The sequence below is a fragment of the Xyrauchen texanus genome, chromosome 28 (assembly GCF_025860055.1).
Source record: "Xyrauchen texanus isolate HMW12.3.18 chromosome 28, RBS_HiC_50CHRs, whole genome shotgun sequence".
NCBI classification, from domain to species: Eukaryota; Metazoa; Chordata; class Actinopteri; order Cypriniformes; family Catostomidae; genus Xyrauchen; species Xyrauchen texanus.
Window position 1 is genome coordinate 34,685,636 of NC_068303.1, and position 20,316 is coordinate 34,705,951.

General features: G+C 39.9%; 1 protein-coding gene across 4 annotated transcripts in view; it reads left to right on the forward strand.

The window, feature by feature from the left end:
- The window catches only part of fynb (FYN proto-oncogene, Src family tyrosine kinase b), a 105,586-nt gene that overhangs the window by 63,580 nt on the left and 21,690 nt on the right, over nt 1-20,316 (forward strand). For 3 of the 4 annotated variants that reach the window (XM_052095254.1, XM_052095250.1, XM_052095251.1), the window contains 6 exons: nt 3,500-3,774; nt 5,846-5,942; nt 11,939-12,037; nt 13,702-13,805; nt 13,906-14,055; nt 19,596-19,760. In XM_052095254.1, coding sequence (XP_051951214.1) covers nt 3,510-3,774; nt 5,846-5,942; nt 11,939-12,037; nt 13,702-13,805; nt 13,906-14,055; nt 19,596-19,760 — 880 coding nt within the window. In that variant the 5' untranslated portion in view covers nt 3,500-3,509. The remainder of the gene's footprint in view (nt 1-3,499; nt 3,775-5,845; nt 5,943-11,938; nt 12,038-13,701; nt 13,806-13,905; nt 14,056-19,595; nt 19,761-20,316) is intronic. The other variant, XM_052095253.1, reaches the window with a different exon arrangement.

Below are 20,316 nucleotides of genomic sequence, written 5' to 3' on the forward strand. Positions count from 1 at the left end.
GGGAACATTTCGGCTTTCAACCCAATGAAAAGGGCGAGCCAGCGAATTTAGATGAGCCGATATGCAAAATTTGTGGCAAAAAGGTTCCTGTGACACGCGGCAATAGGCTACATCTAATTTGAGGTGTCATTTCGCTAACCGAACGGGTTGGCTTAAACCATCATCCGAGGATACCACCTTAACATCGGACATAAAACACAAAATGTGTGGTGTTCTACATGGGAAGTATGAACCAGCTGCCTTACAAAAACTTTTGGCAAAGGCGTGTTGTTTAGATCCTCGATATAGGGGCGATCATATCAATGACACGGAGACAAAATCCGCACTCATCGAAGAGATGGTGGGAGTGGAGGACGAAGAGACCGCTGCCCGTGCGTCAGAGGTTGGAGACGAAGAGCAAGCGGTAGTGCCACCTGCAGTAAAGAAAAAGACTCTTGGAGACCTGCTGAAGTCACGGACAACCTCTGCGTCAGCGCCCATACCCAAGAGAGCGCGAGCAGATAACGAGCTCACGCGCTATCTGCATGAGGAGTGCATCGACACCAACGCGAATCCACTGTCCTGGTGGCGTGATAATCAGTCTAGATTTCCGCTGCTGTCCAAAGTCGCGTGCAAATACATGTGTATTTGTGCAACGAGCACACCGTCGGAAAGGGTTTTCAGTGCCGCGGGGAATATTGTTACCCCCATGCGATCCTCCCTGAAACCACATAAGGTTAATATGTTGGTTTTCCTAGCTGAAACAAGGACATGATAACCCAGGTCTAAATCGCATTTGTTAAGGCTTAAGTTTATTCTCTGTATTTTCACTTAGCCTACTTTTAGAATTCTTTCGTTTTCAAATTAGAAAAAGGCATTTTCTTATTAGGCTACTTGTTTTCATGTGATACTTTAGAACTCTTTGATTTCTTTAATTTTTTTAATTGGAAAAGGCATGTTCTTGTTGCTGTTTGGCATTTAACAATAAACAAAAATGTTTTAAAACGTGTCTCTCTGTCAGTTACAAAGTAACAATATATACTACATAACTCAACAATAGAGCTTTGTATGCAGTAAAATCAGGATAAATTAAGTTTGTAAAAAAAACAAATAAAAAAAAACGGCGGTAATACCGCATATCGCGCTATTGAGCCACCCATAATAACCACAAGGGAAATTTCTTAACCGCGACAGCCCTAGTCTCAGCATCAGACGGCATGCCCATGGACTGCCCACAGTCTGTGATCTAACCGTCTGATGCACATAGCATACAAAATTAGAAAACATTTTCTCAATGCATTTAGCCCACATCTTATTGGCTGGTTTGATGGAACTACTGCAAGTAGAGACACACAGGACCTTTCATCAGTCCACCTGGAAATGGATTCATGTTCACAAGGTTCTGTGTTGAAATAATAAGCACTTCTAAGGACAAAATAATTACCTTATTTGACCAAGTTGATATGACCGATAACCCCAGCCCTAAACGGCACTTAATGATAAAACTGACTTTGATTGTTGGCATTACTTGTCAGTTAGACGTTTTTCCTGGCTTAAGTGTGCAGTTCTTGGCCCAATTTAAGCTGCTAAATGGCTCAGACCTTTGCTGTATTAGCCAACGGTCTGGCTACGCAAGACTAATATACACCTGACACAGAACCTATATACAACTTACAGAGAATGGATATTGACACGGGAAGCATTTGTGGTTAGAGGAAATATTTGTGGCAGTGGGGTTTTTAGAGCTGGTAGCACAGTGGTCACATTTCCTCTGTTGTTAACACTAAACAGCTCTGGGCCAGTGTGATTCCTAATCCGCCATCTTATAAAATAAATGTCAGTACAGACTCTCCTTGTAAAATCTAGATTACTCTCAGTCCAGCTAGATGGAGTTTAAACTGCTTGGGTGTGTTATTAAACTGAGCATTCCAGACTCTAGTGTAAGAATATCTCCAAGAAATGGGACTCTGCTGTTTCTTTCTGGAGTTCTTACATCGTTTGCAATGTTTAAAGGTCGGAGTCTTTCATTTCTGCACCACAAATGGCACCAAACAGAACTGCAATCTGTTTATTTGACAGGCACCAACTGGGCCAGACATAACAACACTGGCTCAACCAATGGCATGAGTTGGAAATCAGTCATTATTTTTACAGTTCTGTTTGGTGCTGAAATTACAGCAGCTTTTAAAATGAGCAAAAATCTCCCCTTGATAGAATTTTCCAAATCTATAAATAGCAGTGAAGTCATCATAATTTTAGCATACAGGAATTATGATTGCAAACTGAATTATGAGTTTCTCTACTTTTTTGTCTCCCTTTCTCTATACTTGAGTTTACAACTTTTCAAACTCATGAACTGATGAAGTCACATGAATTAGTGGTGTAACGTCGTTTCCTAACTTTCCTAACTCAGTGATTTTCTGCTTTGCAGGCACTAGGATTTCATTTAATAAACGCAGATATATTTGTTAAAGTTCTTTGCCTCTGTTTTGGTAAATTAGTCTCCCCACAGAAAGACTGTCTGTTTCCTACTCCCTTTCTATTGCTGTTTCTCACTGTGAGGATGTTCTGGAAGAGCGATCAGAGTTCTTCAAGGTTCCTGTTGGGAGTTTATTGTCCGTCAGGCAGTTCAGCTGTTGTACTGTTGATGGATGATGGGCAGAACTTCCTAATTCACTTTTGAAATCCTGTACTGATTAATGGAAGCGCTATTCATGTGTCTGTAGTGCTTTAGTGAGTGGACTTCCTGCGCCACACAAGAAGAGTTTTTCTAGCCAAAATAAAATTGGAGAGTCAGTTTGTCCTTAAGGTGGAGTGTGGAATTTTTTCAATGATGAAATGCTTTCTCCTATACCCGTTTAATGTGCAGAGTTACCTATACATGCATGTAATGCCGAGTTTACACTACACGATTTTAAGCCCAATTTTCACTCGCCAACATTTTTGTGGAGATCGCCTACAAAAGCCAGAAATCGTAGGCAAATTAGAGCTCACTCCCGTGAGCGACGATCGCAATGTATGAATGATCAAAGATGGGATTTGAGAGAAAAGCTGATGCATCACCGATGTCAACAAGATATCTGGACCTGTCTGCGATTCCAAATCGCACAATTTGAAATATGTTTTGACTGAATACAACAGCAGCGTTGACATACAGCCAATGAAATGGGGCACGGGAAGTTTCAGTGGGAGGAGTCCTGATGTACCTGCAACAGAACATCAACTAGCATGGTAGCATTGTAATGTGTTCACCCCTGTCGCCGATTCCTCGTGTAATTTGAAAACGCTACGACTTCCATGACAAGACAGACAGTTGTGTAATATGAATGGTACCACGATCCAACATCTTTGAAATTCGTGTATTGCGTAGGAGGCGTAAGCCATTTGTATGTTGATTTTTGGAATTCCGTTTTGGCAATTCTAGTGGTGCAGAAATTACACAATTAATACGTTTACAATTTTAGTTTGTCTTAGTCATCAGATTACTGTTGAAATGTCACCAAAACGGTCTCTGTTTCAGATCATAGAGGATGGGCTGTATGCAATGTAAGGACAAAGAGGCAGCTAAGTTAACAGACGACCGGGACACCAGCTTGTCTCAGAGTGGAGTGGGTTATCGGTATGGCGTCGACCCCACGCCACAGCATTACCCCAGTTTCGGCGGGGTCACTGGGGTCACCGGCATTCCCAACTACAACAACTTCCACGGTGCTGGGGTCACACAGGGAGTGACGGTCTTTGGAGGGGTCAATACGTCAACACACCACGGAACACTCCGTACACGAGGAGGCACAGGTAGCACACAGTCATATAAATATAATGGAAATGTTCCTGACACATTTGTATACAATTGTACACGCATCTGTGCCCTGTGCATATACGCATGTTTGAAATGAGTCATTATTTTTGCAATGCTGTTTGATGATCCTAATGGCACAGATATCACAGCTTTAAGTAGACAGTATATTTTAAGATGAGTGTGACATCAATCCCATTTTTAATGTAGGGTCTGACATTTAGCTTGCTCAAAATCTAGTGTGACTCCCCTTTATGGTCAAATCCCCAATAGGTCATCTAATGGCAAAGATCTCAAAGTTTTCAGTCATAGCTTGATCTGTGGCATGAATCCCAGGGCTGATTTACAATCCTGCACTATTGTTTATGCACATAATGACTTATTTTAGGTTTGGTTTCATCTAATGAAGGGGCTTTCGTTGCTTGTGTCCCATGGACGAATTTCTCAAATCTTGTGGGAGTCATTTGAGGGAAAATGTAACAGGCGAAGCGCTCCCAAGACAATTCAAATGACAATAGTTGACTGAAGATGACTTCACACTGCCAGACATAATGAAAGTGGCCAGTCTCGATTCTACACAGCTTTGTTTATAAAATCCATTTGGGAGATAGCGCTCAATTCAGCCAACCTCAGATATTTTACACCAGACAGTGTCCTTTTCTATGTGTCAGGGTGCATTCACACTAGAGCTGTGGTTCTTAAAACAGTATGTAATTGTTTTGAGGTAGTTTGTGGTTTAGGTAGTGTACAATTTACCCTTAGTTTATATTAATAAATTATTTATGTCTTTCTGCAAACAGGGCATATAAGAACTTTTGCTTTTGTATGATGCTGCAAACACAACACTAGGTGTCAGTATAAGTCGTATCAGGCAGCACAGAGTGCACCTTGTCCCACAAACGATATGCCGAACAGATTTGGAATTGTTCATTTATGATTTTAACACACGCACACACACACACACACACACACACACACACACACAAAAGCAATCACCAGACTAAAACAATAAAAACTAGGGCTGTGAATAAATAATGTTTCGAAATCAAAAGCAAAAATAAAAATCCTTTCTGTCTTCTGCCGAACACAAACAAAGATTTCTAGAATATCTCAACTCTGTAGGTCTATACAATGCAAGTGAATTGTGGCCAAAACTTTGAAGGTCCAAAAAGCACATAAATCATCATAAAAGTAATCCATAAAACTCCAGTGGTTAAATCCATGCCTTCAGAAGCGATATGATAGGTGTGGGTGAGAAACATCAATGTTTAAGTGCTTTTTTTACTATAAATGTCCACTTTCACAGTCTTCTACTTTTGTTTTGGAGATTCACATTCTTTGTTCTTATCGCCACCTATTGGGCAGGGAGGAGAGTTGATAGTAAAACAGGACTTAAATATTGATCTGTTTCTCACTCATACCTATCATATCACTTGGATTAAAACAATGGAGACATATGGTTACTTTTATGCTGCTTGTATGTGCTTTTAGGACCTTCGATGTTTTGGTCACCATTCACTTGCATTGTATGGACCTACAGAGCTGAAATATTCTTCTAAAAATCTTTGTTTGTGTTCGTTAGAAGACAGAAAGTCATACACATCTGAGATGGCATGAGGGTGATTAAATGATGAGAGAATTTTCATTTTTGGTTGAACTATCCCTTTAAGGTGTCACAAATTACCACTGAAGCAGTTTGATTAAGAGTGTACAGTTAGAACATGAAGTCAAATGTCCTACAGAATTTTGCCCCAGTATCTGATAGCCTGAAGTCTTAAATTAGTCAATATACAAGTAAAATAATTTTTGGGTGAACTATCCCTTTAAAAAGTAACTAAATGTGATAAGCTGTTAATTTAAAAAAAAACACACACACAAGATTAAGGGTTTTATAATTTAATCATTTTAATCTTTAACAGCCTAATATTTTTATATACGGTAGAAGTCGTAATTTGTGTTGTATAGCTTGTATTTGCAAAGTCAAATCCTTTCAAGTAACCCCAGGATCCTAGTTGGGAATCACTGCTTTACTTTATACTTATTCTCTCTCTCTCTCTCTCTCTCTCTCAGGTGTCACTCTGTTTGTTGCTCTCTATGATTATGAGGCTCGTACTGAAGATGATCTCAGCTTCAGGAAAGGAGAAAAATTTCAAATCATCAACAGCACGTAAGACATTGTACCCGTCGCTGCAAGTATTCATGACTGCGAGACTGTGTGTGTGTGTGTGGGTGCCTAACTTTGGACTAGGGGTTTACACCCAGTGTACTAGTCGATTAGTACTTTTGCCACTAGTCAACGTTTTGGGTCTGTGGTGACTAGTACCTTGATTACACAAAGAGAAGCCTGCATACTATTAAAAGATCACACCCACTACTCCTACAGCATTGTTTAGCAAAATTGGTGGAATGACAGGAAGAGGAATTTACTGAATTGCAGTTCAAAGAAATTCAATACCACTGTTAATTAAAAAATAAAAAATACAAATAAATACAGGTGCATCTAAAAAAAAATTGAATATCATGGAAAAGTATTATTTATTTATTTATTCATAATTTAATACAAAAAGTAGAACTTTCATATATTCTAGATTCATTACACATAAAGTGAATTTTATTGATGGACTGTATTGCTGGGTCTGGTGTCTCTTATTTTCCTCTTGACAATACCCCAAAATTCTCTATGGGATTCAGGTCAGGCGAGTTGGCTGGCCAATCAAGCACAGTAATACCACGGTCAGCAAACCAGTTACTAGTAGTTTTGGCACTGTGGGCAGGTGACAAGTCCTGCTGGAAAAGGAAATCAGCATCTCCATAAAGCTTGTCAGCTGATGGAAGCATGGCATGCTCTAAAATCTCCTGCATTGACTCTCCACTTGAGGAAACACAGTGGACCAACACCAGCAGATGACATGGCACCCCCAAACATCACTGACTGTGGAAACTTCACACTGGACTTTCTGTGCCTCTCCACTCTTCCTCCAGACTCTGGGACCTTGATTTCCAAATGAAATGCAGAATGTACCTTCATCTGAAAAGAGGACTTTGGACCACTGAGCAATAATTATTTGCAGTAAAAGGCGCCCCGACCAAGTATTGAGTGCATAAATTAACATACTTTTCAGAAGGTCGACATTTCTGTATTATAAATTCTTTATTCTAATATTTATAGAGACTGGAGAGACTGGATTTTTTATTTCCATGAGCTGTAAGCCGTAATCATCAAGATTACAACAAAAAAAGACTTGAAATATTTCACTTTATGTGTAATGAAACTTTTCCACAATATTCAAATTTTTTGAGACGCACCTGTATGTGTCATAATTGTTGTCTTATGTTAAAATGTACTTTAAATTTGATCAATATTTCATTTATTTCATTTCATTTGTCAAATAAATTTTCAGCTATTTTACTCTGATTAAATGACATAATTTGAGTCTACAAAATTAACATTTAATTCACGTCAATGTACAAAATTACAAAAACAGACCAAACTTTAACCAAAATATTGAAAAAAATAAATACAAATTATGATAAACTACTTATTTAAACACGTATCAAACATATTAAGGACTAACGTTTATTATGAAAAAAAACTGCCCGGAATACATGAGCTCTGAACATAATAGCACATAATGAATATGTTGAAGTATTAGCTACTTTTTAGAAGTTAGTCTGTTGTGAATTCCTCACATTAAGACAGGTGTGACAGGACGGAGGGCGGGGCCGGGTCGTGATTCTACACACTCGGTCCCTTATCAGGTTAATCAAGCCTCCGAGAGGGATAAAGGCTGACTGTGGAGGATGGTGCGGGAGAGAGAGATCGTTTACGGACATGTCCATCATGTGTGTTTGTGTCTTTTGTTTAAGTTTGTCATTAAAATATTATTTATATTATCAAGCCGGTTCTTGCCTCCTCCTTGCCCGTCTGAACTGCGTTACACTGGTGCGGAAACCCGGGAAGGTGGAGGGATAAGGCGTAGTAGAGTTCTCGCCACTACCGTCCACCCCAACGGAGCAGCCGCGGCCATCTGCTGGGGGACAAGGAGCCCGGCCACCTGGAAGCGGAGGAACGGCCGCCGACCGCGAGGGGAGAGGGGCTCCTAACCGACTGCCTGGAGCGGTCAGGGCCGCTGCCAGGGGTGGAGGAGTCCCCTACCAGCCGCTGAAACGCGGCGGGTCTGAGACCGCCTACCGCGAGCGGGAGGGGCTCGCTGCTGACCGCCTGGAGCGGGAGAACCGCTGCCAGGGGCGGGGGAGACCCCTTCTGTTCCCGAGAACGTGGGAGCGGAAGAACCTCTGCCAGGGGCTGGAGGACTGCCTCTGATCCGCCTGGAGAGGTGCGGCTGTCATCCGTTAGAAGTTGGAGGAGTGGCCGAGGAACAAGCTGCGTCGTATCGAGAACTGGCGTGTAAGTGTTTTTTTTTTTATCTCTCTCTCAATGCCGCTCCCGTTGGCCTTTTCCCTCTCGTTTAAATTATATAGTGTTTTTTTGGGGGATACTACACTGTTACAGGAAGTATCCTCCCCCATTTTTATTATTTCTGTTTCCCTCCCTTGTCCCCTCCCTCATCCAGGTAGACAGGGATGACCTGCCGGCAGATGGGGCAAAAGGCACGCCCCTCGCCAGGGAAAGGGGGGGGGGGGATGTACGTCATGCCGGGGGCTCCCCTGCCTGAGAGAATGAGGGAGGAATGTGGCAGGGCGGATTGCGGGGCCGGGTCGTGATTCTACACACCCGGTCCCTTATCAGGCTAATCAAGCCTCCGAGAGGGTTAAAGGCCGACTGCGGAGGATGGTGCGGGAGAGAGAGAGATCATTTATGGACATGTCCGTCGTGTGTGTTTGTCTTTTGTTTAAGTTTGTCATAAAAATATAATTTATATTATCAAGCCCGTTCTCGCCACCTCCTTGCCTGTCTGAACTGCGTTACAACAGGTTAGGATATTCATTACGTGTAGCGTGTTTTTAAGGAAATGGCGTATTCACAACCCAGATAGCACATTCTCTCCAGAATGTCTGTTTTAGATCTTTTCATCTGGAAAGCATCAATAACATCTGCTAACGTCAACAAAAAGTTCAAATTGACAAACATTCTAAATCATAAAAGTCTCAAAGACATCTGAGGCATATTTATTGACATACGCATTAAAAACGAATTGCTGATGAGCAAACAACATTAAAAAAACGTCTTCCAGATGTAAACACGCACATTAAATACTGTAGACGTTTCATCTTTGCTATTGTTGACAATCAAAAGCCCTTTGTCAACAAGCATTTTCATCAGTGTTTTAGTTGACGAGATTAACTCAGTAAGATTTCATTGAGTCCGGCATTATTTAACGGAATTACAGGGCATCATTACTTTTGACTAATTATGCCTATTCATACATTCCCTGATAAGCAGAGTGCATTATTTCTCAAATGAATTGGCATATTTCTCTAACTAATTTTAATTTTAATACTGTCAAAACAATATAGCACTGCTGTCAAAACAGATTTTAATTTTGCCATTCAACACCACAAAATGTCTGTCACATTGCTTTCAGATAACTTTAAAACCATTGTCAATTCAATTCTGAAATGGCATACAACCTAGCTGCACATTATGCAATAATTAGTACACTAATGTTCAATTGAGAACATAGCAAGAGTGTGTAGCAGCACAGCGTCCTCTCTGCTGGCGATAATGCAACCTGCATTGCTCTCTACAGCGTCTCCTCTCCAGCCATGCTAATATTATAAAAACAGCGCCTGGCATTGTGTATGTGTCTGGGCAGTAAGTGCACACAATCGTTGGGAGAGATGAGAGAAGGCTTTCTTGGAAATGATTTTGTGTGAAGAGCACAGGCTATTTGAGATCTGTTAGTGGGGAGAGCTATTATATGAAGGGCACATTAAAACTAGAGAATAGAGTGTTATCGAATAAATGGGACATTCACATAAGTACACACCAGCTGTAGGCAGATTGTTTTTCCACTCTGTCTTTGCTTGTGTGTGCATGTGCATGTGTGTGTGTTTTAGATGTTAGTGGAATGTGTTTTTTTTTTGCTTGTGGTGTTTTTGCAGACTTTTAAGGGTTTATAGGAGACTGAGGCGAGACAGTGACAGACACGCTGTGATTGAGTGATCATTCCTAACAAATAGGATTGGAATAACACTTTTCTTTTGAATGCGGTTATCACATTTACAAAATTTTACATTACTACTGTTTTCAGAGACCATGAGATTAATCAGAATTATTTTTCATTGCTCTCTCTCCTTCCTTGCGATGTATGTTCACTATATGCATGTGTTGCATGTTTTCAAGTATAGTTTGTATTTGTTTTTCTATAGAGCTTCCTCACCTTTGTTGCATTTAGCTTGCTCACATTGTTAGTCAATAGGTTCTGTAAAACTGCTTTGGAATAATATGTATTGTAAATATAATTGAAAATGTTTCGCTTTAGGTGCATACATCTACTGTAGCATTAATGATGTTAGATGTACTATAATAGCAATAATAATATAATGAACAGTAATACTTCAATAACTTTTTTTGGCATTAGTAATATGACAATATAAAGCCAAGTAATCCATGTTGTAATATGTGTACTATTTTTCTCACACAGTATAAATGTCTTTGTAAATACAGGGTTCCCTTGCAAGGGGGGTGGACAAACAAATAAAAAAATCGATGGATGGATGGATGGATGGATGGATGGAAGGATGGATAAATCAACAGATGAATGGATAGATAGATGAATAAATAAAAATATGGGCTGATGGGTTGATGGATGGATGAATAAATCAACAGATGAATGGAAGGATAAATGAATAAAAATATGGGCAGATGGATGGATAGATGAATGATGAATAAAAATATGGGTGGGAAGGTGGGTTGTGGATGGATGGATGATGAATGAATAAAAAATATGGGCAAAGGGATGGATGGATGAATAAAAATATGGGCAGATGGATGGATGGATGGATAGATGAATGATGAATAAAAAATATGGATGGGTGGATGGATGGATGATGAATGAATAAAAAATATGGGCAAATGGATGGATGGATAGGTGGATGGATGGATGGATGAATACAAATACGGGCAAATGGATGGATGGATGGATGAATAAAAATACAGGCAAATAGACATATGGGTGGGTGGATGGATAAAATAGTAAAAATATGGGTAAATGGACAGTTGGATGGATGGATGAATTAATAAAAATACGGGCAGATGGATGGATAGATGAATGATGAATAAAAATATGGGTGGGTTGGTGGATGGATGGATGGATGGATGGATGATGAATGAATAAAAAATATGGGCAGATGGATGGATGGATGAATAAAATACGGGCAAATGGATGGATGGATGGATGGATGGATAGATGAATGATGAATAAAAATATGGGCAAATGGATGGATGGATGGATAGATGAATGATGAATAAAAATACGGGCAAATGGATGGATAGATGAATGATTAATAAAAATACGGGCAAATGGATGGATAGATGAATGATGAATAAAAATATGGGTGGGTGGATGGATGATTAATGAATAAAAAATATGGGCAGATGGATGGATGGATGGATGAATACAAATACGGGCAAATGGATGGATGGATGGATGAATAAAAATAAGGCAAATAGACATATGGGTGGGTGGATGGATGGATGGATAAAATAGTAAAAATATGGGCAAATGGACAGTTGGATGGATGAATTAAAAAATGTGTGGGCAAATGGATGGATCCATGGATGGAGAAATGAACAGATGAATGGATGGATGAATTAAAAAATGTATGGGCAAATGTATGCATGAATAAATTGATGGATAAATGGAATGGTGGATGAATGAATTAAAATACTGGCAAACAGAGAGATGGATGGATGGATAAACATGAATGGATGGATGAATGAATAAAAATACAGGGGATGGATGGATGGGTGGGTGGGATGATGTATGGATTGATGAATGGATAAATCAACAGATGAATGGATGGAAGAATTAATAATAATGTGGGCAAATGGATGAATGGTAGGATAGATGAACAGAATATAAACAGAACAGAGTTTGTAAACTGTATATACTGTTTATTTTATCTAAGCTTCTATGAAATATTCTTCAGTGTCACTCTGATAAGAAGCTTAAGTGTGTGTGTTTCTCTGTATGTCAGTGAGGGTGACTGGTGGGATGCACGTTCTCTCACTACAGGAGGAACCGGCTACATTCCCAGCAATTACGTTGCCCCAGTGGACTCCATCCAGGCTGAGGAGTAAGTCTTGGATCTGTCTGTGTGTGAGATACACTCAACATTTTATTTGAACAAACCAGCTGTGTTCAGGGTGGGGGTGAAGTCATTCCAATCACTCCCACTTTAACTCATAACCCTCTTAGTAGTATGTATAACAACCTCGGCCCTCTCTAAATAAATCCAGCCATGTACCCTTTTATTGCTCCAAATCCGTATGACTTTACCGAATTCACTATTCACAGTCAGGCATGATTACTTTGAGTGAAAGTGTCCAGTTATAAGCTGGTATTCAGCTGGTCAAGTGATTCTAACACTGCAGCCCCCATGAGGAGACCCTCTCCATGTAGAATGAAACAGCTTTTATAATGTTACTGATATGACTGAACTCTTCATCTCATGCGAGTGCTCAGGTTTTTATGCACATGTTTTAAAATTACTTTTAATTTCTATAGGAGGAAAAAATGACTGAGTGCACCTTTTAGGACTGACAGTTTCAGTCACCATTCACATTTATTGCATCTTTTTTCCAAGCAAAGAAAGGCAGAATGTAACCCTCAGTCACCATTCACTAACATATAATTTTGTCTATTACGTAAGAAGGAAAGTCATGGGTTTGGAACAACTTCATATGAGTAAATGATGACAGAATTTCCATTTTCTGGTGGAGTGTCCCTTTGGGGCCAAAGGTCAGAAAAAGTAAAAACAGAGCAGGGCAGAACAAAACATTTAATGATGGGATTCCTTCCTAATTTCTGAAGTTTCAGTATGGATTAATGATGTCTTATTATGATGTTTTTCCATTCAACAGCGAGACTGATGTCAGCTTCTGGCTCAGTCAAGCATGCTTAACTTTAACCAGAGGGAGATGTTTGAATTGCAAAATAAAATAATTTTTATACTCAGTATTTTTGTCTTATTTTCCAGCAAAAATCCTTAAAGTGATAGTTCACCCAAAATTGAAAATTCTCCCATTGTTTACTCACCCTCATGCCATCTGAGATGTCTTTGACTTTCTTTCTTCTGCAGAACACAAATTAAGATTTTTAGAAGAGTATTTCAGCTCTGTAGGTCCATACAATGCAAGTGAATGGTGGCCAGAAATTTGAAGGTCCTAAAAGCACATAAAGGCAGAATAAAAGTAATCCATACGACTCCAGTGGTTAAATCCATGCCCTCAGAAGCAATATGATAGGTGTGGGTGAGAAACAGATCAATATTTAAGTCCTTTTTTACTATAAATCTCCACTTTCACTTCCACATTCTTCTTCTTTTGTTTTTGGTGAGTCCCATTCTCCATGCATATTACCACCTACTGGCTAGGGAGGAGAATTTATGGTGAAAAAGGACTTAAATATCAATCTGTTTCTCACCCACACCTATCAGAATGACATAATATATTAAGTCTTGTTTCAGAGAGGTTAATACTTATACCATATACTTGTTTTTTTCTTTTACAAATATACATTTAAGATACACATCTGGAGATGTTTTCTGCATCTTACAGATGTGTTCTGCCCAACCAGAACTATGATTACCAACACTGCTAATATCATACTTCTAATTATAATATCATGCTAATATAATTCTTCAATTGAAGTTTGACAAAGGACATCTTACTGTTTCTTTCTCTCTCTCTCTCTCTCTCTCTCTCTCTCTCTCTCTTTCTCTCTCTCTCTCTCTCTCAGCTGGTATTTTGGTAAGTTGGGCCGTAAGGATGCAGAAAGACAACTTCTTTCCATAGGAAACCCACGTGGCACCTACCTGATCCGTGAGAGCGAAACGACTAAAGGTATTTCACAGTTTTACAACACCATGTACTGCACTTCACAACCATATTACACTACACAACACCATTTATCTGTTGTTTCTGTTGTACGTCTGTATGGCAGGTGCCTTCTCTTTGTCTATCCATGACTGGGACGATGTAAAGGGGGACCATGTGAAGCACTATAAAATCCGTAAGCTGGACAGTGGAGGATATTACATCACCACCAGAGCTCAGTTTGAGACCCTTCAACAGCTGGTCCAGCATTACTCGGGTAACACGTACACACGATCATTCCACAGATGTAACACATAGAACTTATCATTAACATATTTCTTAGCTGCAAGTCTGCACATGTAGAATTATTATTATAATTGTTTCTAAATGTTGTGGTCTCAGAACCGAAACAACTGCCTTATATTAATGGAATATCTAAAAACATGTTTTAAAAAACAAACCTGTGTACAGTAATGCATTTACAATGGAAGTCTAATGGACAATCTTACAGCTGCAGAATAAATCAGATTTATCAAATTCATTCGAAATAATAGCTATAGCACTTAAACATTATACACGTCAGCATGAGACCCCAAACGCTAGAACTATACGAAACATTCTAAATAAATCAAATGTTTACCTTTCTACCTTGCTATAAAATAGACTAAAATCATATTAAATAAACAATGAACTGAAAATTAAGAATCAAAGACAGGGGGCATGGGTAGCTCAGTGAGTATTGACCTCTGGAGTCGCGAGTTCGAATCCAGTGCATGCTGCGTGACTCCAGCCAGGTCTCCTTTGCAACCAAACTGGTCCGGTTGCTAGGGAGGGTAGAGTGACATGGGGTAACCTCCTCATGCTCGCGATTAGTGGGTATCGCTCTCAATGGGGTGCGTGGTAAATTGTGCGTGGATTGCGGAGAGTAGCATGAGCCTCCACATGCTGTGAGTCTCTGCGGTGTCATGCACAACGAGTCACGTGATAAAATGCACGGATTGACTGTCTCATAAGAGGAGGCAACTGAGACTTGTCCTCTGCCAACCGGATTGAGGTGAGTAACCGTGCCACCCCAATGACCCAGACCGTATTTTGCCACTTTCAATGTTGCACCGATACTTCTAAAAGTAGTATTCCTATCATCAACCTACAATTTCCACCACTAAAATGCAATATTTAATAAGTGATTTAATACAAGCTGCACATTTCTGCTTTTAAACCTTTTAGACTTCCATTGTAAGTACTTTAATGTTTTTGTATTGTTTTTACAAACTGAGGTATAAATATTTACTGGAAATGCCGTGAAATACTGTGGTATTCACACTATAATTGTATTTATTATCACTGTAATGGATATGCAGACATGCTATTAGACCTCTTAGCAGAGGCATTCTGTGTTGGTTTATATTCCTAACTGTGCACATGCAGTGTGCTTGCAGCATCCTGTAAGAGGCGCAATGCTCCAGTCAGTTAAAAAACCAGACCAATGTCTGCATAGCTCTCGTTCTGTCTCTCTTTCTCTGTCAATAGAATGTGTGTTGTCTATGCTCCAGTTAACATATTGACCGTTAATGCATCTAGATTGAGTAGTATGGATTTAGATAGCGTGTGCCTTTTGCCTCTTACATTACCTCCCATATTGTGCTCAGAGAACAAACATGCACACAGATGCTCGTAAGATATTTTGTGTCAAGATGACCTTTATTGTTGTGTATCAGCGCCAATTGCTGTTTTTTCTGCTATTCTGAATTTTGTGAATTTCTGTGGTCATGTTTGCTTTAGCTTTCACACTTTCCTATCGTTGACCATCTTCACTTTCAGCAGCCTGTGTTTGTCTTCTTAATGCATTTCTTAATGCTTCTTTAGGTTGTTTTAAACCCAAGTTTGATTCCACTGCCCTCCCTTGCTCTGCATATGCTTATCATCAATGTGTTTTTCCACCGTGGGTGCTAGCTCTCCCTTTAATACTTAAGCTAGGTAATGATCTAAGAGTATATGGTGCCATAGAACAGAACAGCTCTGAAGGCCCTTTCGAGGCCATCTTAGAAACGCTCCCCAGCAGCTATTTTTCATGGAGGCAAAATGGCGTGCGTGTACAGCTGCTATCTACTGTATTTGAATGGGGAAAGATGGAAATCTCTAAAATGGTTGGTCAAGATTATGATCAAATAACATATTTCAAATCAGCGGTAATATCTGACATCAATGGTACCATAGATTGTGCTTCTATAGCTCATATCAAGCAATCTGGACTTTCTTGGATACACCCACCAAATTGGGTATTGTCATTTCTCCCATGAATTTTAATACAAGTTAGTTGTGCACCAATCAGGAAACTTGAGGCAGATACCGACCACCGATACTGATCCGATCACTGATATTTTTTTTTAGAAGACCGGCATATTCACTGAATTACAGCTAATACTTGCCAATAATGAACCCTCCATTGGCCGCAATCTCATGCTTCGAGGACTGAGCAAGTGCTCATTCATTCGAGGATCAATGTATGTGTGATTTCGTGTTTGCTGCAATTAAAAAAAGATTGGCCCTCAATCTAAACACCATTGGGTGATCACAGATCTTCTGTAAATTTGATCATATTGATGTCATACTTGAAGTGTGAATGTGTGCACCGTACTAGAGTTAATATGAACTGTACCACAGAGCCCCCCGTTTTCATCTGGACTTCAGTGCGGTACATTAATGTCAACATAAGTCTTACTGTGAGAAGCTGTTTACCACAGTAACTACTGAAGGTCATGTCTGAAGTAGAAAAGACAAGATAATCCTTTTGTTTTAATTACCAAAACGTAACATTCACATAGCAACACTTGCGCTTGACTGCTGTGGATGCAACGCAAAGATGCAATGAATACATTCTGTTCACCATAGGCAATATCTGTGGAGACAAGCAGCTATGAGAAATGCTAGTAGTGGCTCTCTTCCAAAAATTAGGCCAGATTACTTTCATGCCAATTGCAAACCGTAATGGTGTCCACAGGAACTGTACCACAAACCACATCGAACTCATTTCGGTGTTGTTCCTTGGAACATACTTGAGTTCAAACTACAAATCCAACTGAGCACCAAAAGAACCGAACTCTGGCATCAAAAGCTCTAGTGTGAAAACACCCTGAGAGTTGACACTGGGCCCGACCTTAAAACTATTGGAAAGATACCTGGAATGTTTGCTCTTTTTCACTATAATGGGATTGTTTTTGCTCTCTTTCTTCTCACAATGTCTCTGTGTGCATGTTTGCAGACTGTATCCAATTGTTTTGTTGGACTATGTTAAGCGCTTTTATTGCCGTGTGTGAGAAAGCTGACGGTGTTGACGGCTCATGTGGCCGGATGCGTGCTCTGGTCCCTCTAAGCCCAGAGCAGATGGTACTTAATGGCTGCTTCCTGAAATTACATGTCCCATTGGTGGAAAGTGTTTTTTTATCTCAGTTTTACAGTCCAAGGTAAACATTGCAGTGGTTTTATAGGAAAACACCACACATATACACACCCCCACAGTCCTGCGTTAAATGTCAGAGTATATCCAATTAGGATTCCCAGTACTATGGCCAATCAATAACTCAATAGCAGAAAAAGAAAGTAAATAAAAATCCCAAACATATTAGGTTTTTAAGTTTAATGCTCTATGGAGATTTAATATTAGTGATGTGCACAAGTAATCGATAAATCTAGTACTCATTCTGCAGCAGTTATTCAACTATTAAAAACACTACTCGAATATCGTAAATAGTTTTTCTTTGCCCATTTGCCTGCCGTGAGCAGCGCTGGATACTGTACTTTCTTTCTGAATCTCTCACCAAATCTAACAGTTACAATTGAGTTCACTGCGGGGCACTGCGTTTGTCGCCAAGGTGTTGGATGAGAGAAGAAGATATGATGCCATCTGTGCTTTTGAAAGCGAAGCCTAGTGTAGCACTAGAAATACTTATATTATTTGGATTCTTATTGATTTCCACTCTATTGATATTCAGTTCTTGTTGGAGTCATGAAAATCAAAATACAAAGATCTGCTTATATGGTGGAATGAAACTGGGAAGCGGTACAACAATCTCGGAAGCTTATCAGACCAGTATGTGCATATATGCATTAAATCTCACAGGTAAAGCTTATTTTATAAAAACCCAACCATGACCAACTTTATTTTTTTAATCTTAATTTTTTTCTTTATTATAAATGCACAAGAAAAGCATAGTTTGTTGAAGTTACCTTATTTTGAAATCATTCTTGGTAATATTTGTGAATAAGACAAATGATAAAGTTCATGTACGTGTCATAGTTGTTTTTTTTTTAACTACATTTCTGTGGATGATGCAGTCAACATAGGATTGCATCATAGCCTGCAACATCTGGACAGACCAGGAATGTAGGAATTACACATATGTAGGAATCCTTTTTGTGGACTTCAGTTCAGCTTTCAACACCATCATCCCAACTATTCTCTGGAATAAGTTAAACCAACACTCTGTTCCCACCTCTATCTATCAGTGTATCTCCAGCTTTTTGACAGATAGGCAGCAGCTTGTGAGACTGGGGAAATTCACTTCCAGCACCTTGACGATCAGCATTGGTGCCTCCCAGGGATGTGTGCTCTCCCCACTACTCTTCTCCCTTTACACAAATGACTGCACCACCAAGAACCCCTCTGTCAAGCTCCTGAAGTTTGCAGATTACACTACTGTTATCGGCCTCATCCAGGATGATGATGAGTCTGCATACAGAAGGGAGGTTGAACAGCTGGCCATCTGGTGCAGTCAAAACAACCTGGAACTGAACGTGCTCAAAACAGTGGAGATGATAGTGGACTTTAGGAGGAAAACCCCATCATTGACCCCACTAACCATTCTGAACAGCACTGTGGCGGCAGTGGAGTCATTCAGGATCCTGGGCACTACCAACTCATAGGACCTGAAGTGGGAGACCCACATTGACTCCATTGTGAAAAAGGCCCAGTAGAGGTTGTACTTCCTTCGCCAGGTGAGGAAGTTCAACCTGCCACAGGTGCTGCTGATATAGTTCTACTCAGCAGTCATTGAGTCTGTCCTCTGCACTTCAATAACTGTCTGGTTTGGTGCAGCTATGAAATCGGACATCGGAAGACTACAAAGGACAGTTCGGACTGCTGAGAGGATTATTGGTTGCCCCCTGCCCTCCTGTCAAGAACTGTACACTTCCAGAGTGAGGAATAGGGTTGGAAAAATCACTCTGGACCCCACTCACCCAGCCCACTACCTTTTTGAACTGTTGCCTTCTGGCCGGCGCTTCAGAGCTCTGAACACCAGAACCGTCAGACACAGGAACAGTTTTTTCCCTCAGGCCATCCATCTCATGAACAGTTAAAACTGCCCAATTGAGCAATAATTATGTGCAAGGCATTATATGAAAATGCCCATCCCTATTTTATATCAACAAAACCTACCTACCTCCCTTCCCAAAACCTTAAACCTAAACCTAATGAATAGTGTCATAAAAAGCAAATGTCACATAAAAACGCAATTGGTGAAATAAGCATGTAATTTGGTTGCTTCTAAGACACTTTCGGCTCAAGTGTTCGTACTCCCACCCAATTTGATCACCCTAGAACAAGCTTATAAATTTGGCTGATTAATATAATTCCTTTTAGAGAATGAGGTGTTAAAACAACATAGACTCTGTGTGCAAAGAAACAACATTATCAGTGGGTGTTTATCATGTTAGTGAATTACCTCTCTCTGTATTCTGCTTTCTGCAATGCTTCTGATGCGTTTCTTTTCGCTCTTTTTGACTGTTCTCCTTCTGTATTTGTATATGTGTGCTCAGAGCGGGCGGCAGGGCTTTGCTGTCGCTTGGTCGTCCCTTGCCACAAAGGGATGCCGAGGCTCACTGACCTGTCTGTCAAAACCAAAGACGTGTGGGAGATCCCACGGGAGTCACTGCAGCTCATAAAGCGCTTGGGAAACGGCCAGTTCGGGGAGGTTTGGATGGGTACGGCCCCTCCCAATGTGCTCGGCAACAACCAACCAGAGAGGGAGATGGAGTGAGGTCATACTGAGGGTCAGAGTTACTCTTAAAACGTTTGAATATACAAGCTACGTTATTTGATACATGGTTCCCACAACATTTGACGATGAATTGTCATGATTTTGCCCTTGACTTTTACAGTCATTCATGATTACAGGATAATAATAAAAAATTATCCTTGAAATAGATTGCAACAAACATAGAGCAATTTCTTGCCAATACAAATAATTAGCTATTTGCACATTTGCATAAAGGAATGTTCCGGGGGTCAGTACAAGTTAAGTTCAGTCGACAGCATTTGAAGTATAATGTTGATTACAATAGAAAATATTTTCGACCCGTCCCTCATTGGAAGTAAATGGGCCAGTCCATAAACAGTTTCAAAAGTATAGTCACAAGATATGTATAAACATTATTATATGATTTAACACACAATTTTTACATCTTGTGGCTATACTTTTAAAACAATGATCTGTATTTTAACATTTATGGACTAGCCCAAATGACATCCATTATAAGT